Genomic DNA, 9,166 nt, shown 5'->3' on the forward strand with positions numbered 1-9,166 from the left:
TCAAATGAGGCAATGAGGTCGGGGCTAGGGTCACCCAGCTATTAGATGGCAGAGCCAGGATTAGGACACTGGGTCTGCTTGACTCCGAAATCTACCCTTCTGTGAGCAAGCAAGCTGAGGAGGAAACATTACTTTTCCACCAATTCTCCAGTCAGAAACTATTCCTAGCATACATTTTAATTAATTAATTTTTTTTTTGGTTGCATTGGGTCTTTGTTGCTGTGCACTGGCTTTCATAGTTGCAGCGAGCAGGGGCTACTCTTTGTTGTGATGCGAGGACTTCTCAGTGCGGTGGCTTCTCTTGTTGCAGAGCACGGGCTCTAGGCGCATAGGCTTCAGTAGTTGTGGCACATGGGCTCAGTAGTTGTGGTGCACGGGCTCAGTAGTTTTGGTGCACGGGCTTAGTTGCTCCGTGGCATGTGGGATCTTCCTAAGCTAGGGATAGAACCCATGTCCCCTGCATTGGCAGGAGCATTCTTAACCACTGCGTCACCAGGGAAGCCCCTAATTAATATTTTTTGAATGGTCACCTCTACTAAGGCAACTTGACCCTTGGGTGGATCTCTCCCTGGGGTTTCCAAACACTGGGTCTGCTGATACTGGGAGGCCAGCTCCTCTGAGACACCACAACTCCCGAACTCTCCTCCTCCCCTCTTCTCCGTACCTCTGCACTCTTCCTGATCACAGTAAGACCACGTAAATGTTGATGCCCTGACAGTCTGTTTTTCTTCTGTCTGGTATGTTTTCTGATAAATATTTTAGAAAGTTTTCCCCAGTGGTATAGCAATGCATGTATATTGTAGATATTTGGGAAAACAAAAATTCACGCATTTCTTTTCAATCATTTTACCTACATTTAGTTTTTTTTAAGAGTTGAAATGCTGGGCCACAACTTAGTTATGAATGTAATTTTTTTACAGGGCAGACACATGTAAAGGATATATTATGAACATCTCACTCAGGAATAAACGTAAAATAGGAGTCACTTGTTTAAAAAAAAAATTTTTTTTCTCAGAAAGTCAAGAGGGAAAACAGGGGCAGAGATGACTGAGTGAAAGAACCTGGCTTCCACTTTACCTTCAGAGCCATCAGCTTTGTTGGCTTTCAACACCACCAGACAGAAGCCACAGTGTCCCCCTTAGAGACATTGTTAACTTTTGGAATGGAGCAATTTAAAATTTGCATCATCAAAATTTATGGGAGTTTTGTAAATTCCACTGTATTTTGCTCTTGGCATTTTTCCGTGTTCCTTTAAACTTTGCAAAAGCACATTTTTAATGGTTTCATCATATTTTATCATCTATAAATTATCAGATACCTACTCATTCCCCAGGTGTTGGGCATTTTGGTTGTTCCTAAGCTGTCTATGCGGAAAGTGATGGCGGAGCAACACCTTTTGTTGTGTCTTCATTACAGAAATCTTCATCTCCCTGGGGAGAGAAACCATGACCCTGTAGAAGTTAAGGGCATGAATGCAGGAGCCAGACAGCCCACAGTGCAACCCCAGTTCCCTTATGTAACCTGTGAGCCTCAGTCTCCTCATCTGTACGATCATTGGGGAAAATCACAGCACGTACCTCACTGCCGCTTCAAATGTGCAAAGGGCCCAGTAAGCACCATAGAAGTGTTGTCTTACTATTTACCCAGAATCCTAAAAACTCTAATTGGTGCTAATTGGATAAAAAAATATTTTAAGCCTTCTTTTATATATATATATAATATATATTATATATCATATATGTATATATATTGCCGACTTGAGAGTATGAACGAGTCTCCTCTTTGTAACCTCAGGACCCATCCCTGTGATAGATGCACATTGATTGAAGCAGCTTCTCTCTGTGGTGTGTAAGCATCTCTAATTCCCTGTTAATTTTCCTGCCTCCCTCTCTAGACTGTGAGCTCCTTGAGGTCAAAGCCTGTGCCCTGAAAATAGTAATAGCTAACATGTAGCGCGTGCTTCTCTGGATGAGACTCCGTGCTGAGCACTTTGTGGGTCTTGCCCCTCCTAGGGCCCCTCTCAGACTCGGGCCCTCAGGAAACAGGCACTGAGTGATGGCTGAGCGATACAGTGATACAGCGCTCTTTCCCAAACTTGTCACATCAGAAGGATCACTCAAAGAACAGAGGTGGGGGTGCTGATTCCCAGACTCCGATTATCAAGGTTTGGGGCGGGGCCCAGGAATCTGTATTTTTGCTCCAGGTGATCCTGTGTGCCAAGGTCACATCTAGGCAACACTGAAGGAGTAGCTGGGTGGCTCTGTATTCCCTGAATTTCCTCCCTACGTCTTAGGCAGCTTCTCTGACCATGTCTGGGGTTCTTAGCTCTGCCGCTGACTGGAACAAGAGAGCATGGGGACAACGGAGGGGAGGAGAGTGAAAGCAGGACTCACTAGTATGCAAGACCTTTCTGTCGCACTGCCTTTAACTGAAGCTGAAGGGCTGGCGCATCGCTCGGGGGTTTTCCACTCTCTCAAGCCCTTCCGGAACTGGCTGCGCACCAGCCTGCCCAGGGGGGTGAGGACCGTGCAGGGGCACGGAGGCAGCCGCCTGCTGGTGTTGGAAGCCAGCACAGTGATGTCTCTGAACTCAGGTGGAAACTGGGGTCTTTCACCTCCCTGCCTGCTCCTCCCTGCTGCCTCCTCCCTCCTTCTGCTGAATAACCTACCTGTGCAAGGTTCTGTTCTGCCAAGACCAGGAGGAGGAAAACCACTAAGGAAAGACCTTATCTGTTTCTTAATTTTTAGCAAAGTAATCCTTGTACATGGTTCCTGTGGTTATGGGTACATAGGATAAAACAGGAAGGTGAATGAGCATCATGTTCTATGGCTGTCACGTTGAGCTCTTAGCTGTTTCTCTGGGTGGTTAAGGTTAGGGTTAGGGTTAGGGTTAAGGTTAGGGTTAGGGAAAAGTTTAGACACTGTCTTCTGATTTCCCGATGTGACAGGTGAGAGTTAACTCACTTACCCCTCATCCCCACCTTCCCAAAAAAAGTTCAGTTGCTCTTTCCCGTACCTTCATAAGTTGACTTTGTAATTTCAAGTAATATACTACCATCTTTATTTCTTCTTACCTTTTTAAAAAAGATTTTATTATTTATTTTTTGTTTATTTGTTTATTTATTGTATTGGCTGCATTGGGTCTTCATTGCTGCACATGGGCTTTCTCTAGTTACGGCAAGTGGGGGCTGCTCTTCTCATTGCAGTGACTTCTCTTGTTGTGGAGCATGGGCACTAAGCGTGAGGGCTTCAGTAGTTGCAGCACATGGGCTCAGTAGTTGTGGCACATGGGCTTAGTTGATCCAGGGCATGCGGGATCTTCCTGGATCAGGGATGAACCCGTGTCCCCTGCATTGGCAGGCAATTCTTAACCACTGTGCCACCAGGGAAGCCCCTCTTCTTACCCTTTTTTTGCGGGGGGGTGTGTGTGTGTGTGTGTGTGTGAAATACACATAGAATAGCAACCGTAAAACACATGTAACTATAAAACAAACACTCAGGGAACCACCATCCCAATTAAGGTAGAGGAACACTGTGAACACTTTTAAGTCTCCCCTCCCACGATGAAGCCACTTACCCTAACTTTGGGATAATCGTTCTCTTGCTTTTCTTTAGATTCTCTTCATCTTTATATGCATCCCTCAACATTTAATTTGCGATAAATAGAATCACACTATATGTATTATTCTGTGCCTTGCACCTTGCACCTTGTCCTCCGATACTGGAAGCTAAGGTGAGCTGACACGGTAGCTGTGGTTTGTTTGGGTTCGCTGCTGTGTACTCACTGTTCCAGAAAATCATGGTTCATTTATGCAGTCAGCTGGTGATGGGCTTTTGGGCTGTTTCCAGTTTTCCGCTACCATGAACATCCTCATTCATGTCTGCCAGTACCCGTGTGCAAGGGCTTCTCCAGGGGCTGGCTACAGGAGTGGAATCGCTGCATTGTGGGGAGTGCACACGCTCAGTGTCACCTCATAATGCCAGTTTTCCGGTGTGTTTGCACCAATGGATAGCCCCCCCTCCAGAGATCCTGACTTGATTGGCTAGGGTGGGGCTGGGTACCAGAAGTGTTCAGAGTTCCAGGTGATTCCATCCTAAGGCTTCACATCACCTTCCAGTCCATCTACTCGGTAGTCAGTGTCTTGACTTTCTGACTTGAAGGAGTGTCCCTAGCATCCCTTTCTACTCTCCTCCTTCAAGATTTTTGTATAATGATCTGAAAGAGAGAAGGGCTTTTTCCCAGCCAAGGTCAAGATGTAGAGGTGGGGAAGAGGGTCTTGAGGCATGACAGGATTGGTTGAAATACTGGGACTACGGAGAGGCACGCAGGTGAATTCTTCCTTTCAAAGGGATTGAGGAACTAACGAAAACCCAAGGGCTGGGAACTCCTCCCATCAGCCAATTCCTCCTTCCTTCCGTGTTACCAGTAGCTTTAAGTGTCTAACAGTTGTAGGCCAGGGAGAATGTCACTCAAATGGCTTAAATTTTGAGACATTGAGACTCCTATGAGCTGCTCTGAGGGTCTTTGCACTCACGTTTCCTTAAGGGACTCCAACCACTGTTTGGGTTTCTTGACCCTGTCTGAATCTTAGCAACACACAGGAGCTTTGAATAAATACTGATGTCCGGGCCTGAGACCAATTACATCAGAAGGTTTGGGGTGAGACCCAGGTACCAACAGGCTTTAGAAGCTACCCAGGTAATTCTTAAATGCAGCCAGGGTAGAGAACCAGTAGTCAGTGGGTGTCAGCTTTATCTAGTGTCCATCGGTCACCTGAGGGGCTTGTTAAGAATACTGATGGCTGGGCTCCACCCTCAATCTTCGATTCCATAGGTCTGGGGTGGGGGCCTGGATGTGCGTTTCTAATAGGTTTCCAGTGAGGCAAACATTGCTGGTCCCCAGACCCCATGTGGAAAACCACCATGCACCCAGGGGTCCATGCACACCTCCCCGGGGGGATCCGAGCAGCCAGGTGCCAAGCTGCTCTGTCTGGGTGTGTGCACCCCTTTCTATCTCTGTAATATGTGACGACTGTAGCTTGAAATCAGCCATGGAAACTGGCAAATGCCACACACCAGAACTCGGCCACCCCAGTCTGTTGCTAAACATTCACATCCTGGATTCCATCCTGGGCCAGCAGGATACTGGGAGAGCACCTCCCAGGTGTGGAGCATCCTCGGCTCATTCATCTCCATCATCATTAGGCCTAGATGCACACAGGGTCTTGTGGTCACCCGTACAGCTTCCATATATATGGGACAAAAATGGTGCACATTGAAAAACAATTTTCCTGTGACCATAGGCTCCTAGTATTAACAATATTTTTCTGGCTTGAGTTATTTATACACTTAATAGTAATTCACAAAGCCAACTAAATACATTCTAAAATCTGATGATCAAGTATAGAAAGTAAAGGAGACTCTGGGGATGCCAACATTTCAAGTTGTGTCCTAGCCTGGCAGCTGTGGGTTTTTTACACCCTGGGCAATGCCAGAATCAGGAGAGGTAGGAAAGGGAAACCAACAACTGCAAGTCCACACAAGGAAGCCAAGATATGGAAACTGATTGTCTTTGAATAAACCATGCCCAAGAACCCTTGGGAAGTCTTTGTGTAGCTCCAGCCTGAAGCCTGCAGGGCTGGCCTGTGTAGTCCACTGGCATGTGATGTGGTCCACGGCCAGCCTGTGCTCTCAGCCACTGGGAGGTCAGGCTTGATGGAAACCTCTGCTCTACATAGTACCACCCCCAACGCCCTTTCTACTTGAACACCGCTCTTCAAGCACGACCAGAGCCTGAGGCCTTGCTCTGAATAATCCTTCAGGCATGAACTTGGATACTAGAAGCAAAGATTTATTAAAAAGAGAGGAGGGTCTTTCCAAATGGATGCCCCACCCACCAGGGGACTGGGTTTCCATATATTTGGGTTTTTTTTTTTAAGCTCTTTATTGTACCAGTTTTTGAGGTACACTAAAGTGAATCAGCTGTATTTATACATATATCCCCATATCCCCTCCCTCCCATGACTCCCTCCCACCTTCCCTGTCCTGGCCCTCTAAGGCATCACCCATCATCGAGTTGATCTCCTTTTGTTATACAGCAACTTCCCACTGGCTATCTATTTTACAGTTGGTAGTGTATATATGTCTATGATACTCTCACTTCGTCCCAGCTGGGGGAAGGGGTTTTTATCTACTGGGACAACTTCCCTTACCAATAGTGCGGTGCTCTGTGTTCAGCTAACTTTCCTGTTTGGCGGACTCAGGAAATCACCCAGGTCACATTCTCGTCCGGACCATGAAAGACTAGAAAAGATTCTCTTCTGGCCTCAGATTGACCCCAGTGTTGTCCTGAGTTTTTAATTTTGGGTGTGGGGGGAACAGGGTGAGTGGTGACAGATTTGGTTGAGTCGAGAGCCTCAAATCTGTCACCGTCTTTAGTAAAACTTCCTTCCTTCAGTGCCCCTGACCTGCAAAGCATACTTTTGACCTTCTTCTGAACTGAACTCAGAATGGCCGTGAACATTACGTGAAGTGGCTTTGAAACTTCAGGTGCTGCCAGGGGAGGACAAAGGCCCTGTGTTCTTCCCCGGCCGATCCGTGGGACCAGAACCATCACAGCCACTCAGTGGGTTTCGAGGCAATTGACGTCTGTGTATCAAAGTCTGTGATTTCCAGATGCCAGTTCTGTCTAGGCATGTAAATAGACCCTGACTCTCTCTTTTCGTTGCAGTGAAATGCAAAATGGAGGATGAGGAAGAGGCTGCAGCTAAGGCTCCACAACATTAACAGCTGTCGATATCTTTCCCCGTCTGAGCTCTCCAATTACCCCACTCGAGGAAAATGATCAATTATGTCTCCTCTATTGTGCTTTCTTGAATGACTAGATTTGGTGCATTCGGATAAGAATCTTTTGTTGCAAACATGTTTTAGTGCAAATAGTTTATCATAAGAAAGTACTAATTTTAATTTTCTGCCCTTTCCCCCAATTTTATTCTTTCATCCATATATTTCTTCAGTGCTTCAAGAGTATTCTGCTACACCAACCACTGCTAAAATGTACAACGAACTCTGGTTCTAAGAGATGTTGAAGTGTTCTAGTTACCAGTTTCCCACTTTTGGCAGCCTTTGCAAAGATCCATATTTATAATAAAGTCCCAAACCTCTGCAGTGGGTTTTCAGTTTATCTGGTGAGTACTCTTTTTATAAAAAAGATATTATTGCCTGTAATCATTTCCCAAGGAGACTGACCCTTAACTTTGACCGCAACAAGATAAGACACTTAAATCCCGACAACCACAGATAAAGAATTTTTGTTGTCTAGGTCCCAAAGTATTATGGAAGTTCCTTGTTTTGTGGGTAAACTGACTTATTACCCTCAATTGCTCTGCAGTTTGCTGTTAACCAGGATTCTCCCATTCAAAATGCCACAGACATAGCCTCCGGGCAGATCTGAAAGCCAAGTAGCTGTATTGGGTTGTTTTGACACGCTACCACACGTCTTAAGTAAATAGTAAAGCCTTTATTTTTTTGTGTTAAGAACAGCATTTTGAAAATAAAACCTATCTGCCCATGCTTTACAACCTTTTAAATTTGTAATATTTATATACAGTCATTTATGGTACACATTGATTGTCTTGAAGTTTCTTTTAATGGTTTTTTTTTTTAAGTATGCAACAGTCAGCCAGGGGAGGATAAAGGTACATTATAAAACACACATTAATACATTTAATAAATATATATTATCTATCAAAAACGAGCCTTAGCTCTTTATCAATTAATAAAAAGCACCTGCTGAGAACTCCTGGAAGCTGGTATAGTCACTGCATCGTTGGATTATAAAAGCCACAATGCTCCCTTTCGGTTCAGGGTGCAGTTCCACCCTGCCTAACCAGGAAGACGACCCCCACTCTGCCCACTTTCTGTGGACCCGGACAGAATCTGTGCTCAAACAAGGAATCCCCAGCTTTCTGCAACCAAATCTGCAACCCTGGAAACACACGGAACATCCCACTCTGTCGATTCTCAGAGCGGATTCCCTGCCTCCCTCCGTTCCTCCCTCCGTTCCCTCCCCAGGTGAGGAATCCAGCACAGAATGACCACTTCTATGAAAGGGGGGAGAGCGTGGCTGTTATAGTCCCAAGGTGATTTTGATAACTGGACCTGGAAAGATTTGTGCTTACAATTAGGTGTTTTGATCGTACACGCTCTCCTTCCAGGTCATTCTCCCCCACGTCTTGTTTACATAAACAGATCTTAAACAGACGTGCCATTTAATTTTGCACTTAAACTTCACTCCGTGGGGGCAGCTGGCTGCCACAGTCTCTTGGCAAAGATGTCTCATTGTACCTTTCAGGTGAAGTCATTGGAAAAAGAACAGTTCTCTGCCCTCTCCCCTCACTTCCTGCCTCCACCCCCACTGGGAAAGCATTCAGCCCACTCTTGACCTTAAAGCCAAAATAAAATAAAACCCAGAAGCGCAAAAACTATCAGAGATTTAAAAAGAAAAGAAAATAAAAAGGTCCCATTAAGTAAGGTTTCCTGTGGCTCAAAGCCGGTCCCATTTTTGCGGTGGTGAAACGCTACTTTCCGCTTGTAGCCATCTATGCCGTGCCACCTTACACGCTTGGACCACCAAGGACTTAGAGAGAACACGATCCTGGGAGTTCTCCCCTCTGCAAGGTGGGGTCTTGCAGCCCGAGTCACTGATGGGATCAGAAAGCTCCGAAGGACTCCAGGGAGCGGGGGTGAGAGACCGTTTCCTGGCATGAGAATGTGTAACGCGGCCGTTTTTCACCAGACGGGACCGAGGTGTTCGGAGATCTCTGTGATTTTCAGAATTCTGGGTCTGCATGCATCCGCCCCCGCCCCCACCCCAGGTCCTAGCTTCTCCCCCCTCATCCCCCGCCCCCCCCCCCCAATACTCCAAGTTTCTGTCCACCTAGTGGTGCTCCTGGCACAGAGGGCTGGGATGTGTCTCTCCCTAGAAGCAAGCACATGCTCCGGCAGGGCGGGTGCTTCCCGAAGGTCGGGAGGGGCTGCCTTCTGGTGCCATGCTCTCTCTTCCCCATGCTGGCAACACACGGAAGAAATGCACTAACTTGAAGGAGGGCCACACAGGGATGGCCAGATTGGCCTCATGACCCTGGTGCCCTGCAAGGATGGGGCAG

The 9,166-nt window shown here is 46.5% G+C and overlaps 1 protein-coding gene across 3 annotated transcripts in view; it reads left to right on the forward strand.

The window, feature by feature from the left end:
- IQCK (IQ motif containing K) overlaps positions 1 to 9,166 on the forward strand; it is a 142,389-nt gene that overhangs the window by 124,930 nt on the left and 8,293 nt on the right. For 2 of the 3 annotated variants that reach the window (XM_057748089.1, XM_057748092.1), the window contains one exon: positions 6,730 to 7,704. The exons of the other annotated variant lie outside the window; for it this stretch is intronic. In XM_057748089.1, the coding sequence (XP_057604072.1) occupies positions 6,730 to 6,785 (56 nt within the window). In that variant the 3' untranslated portion in view covers positions 6,786 to 7,704. Of the gene's footprint in view, positions 1 to 6,729; positions 7,705 to 9,166 lie in introns of those variants that run through there. 3 annotated transcript variants of the gene reach the window in all.

This window comes from Hippopotamus amphibius, chromosome 9 (assembly GCF_030028045.1).
Source record: "Hippopotamus amphibius kiboko isolate mHipAmp2 chromosome 9, mHipAmp2.hap2, whole genome shotgun sequence".
Lineage (NCBI taxonomy): Eukaryota > Metazoa > Chordata > Mammalia > Artiodactyla > Hippopotamidae > Hippopotamus > Hippopotamus amphibius.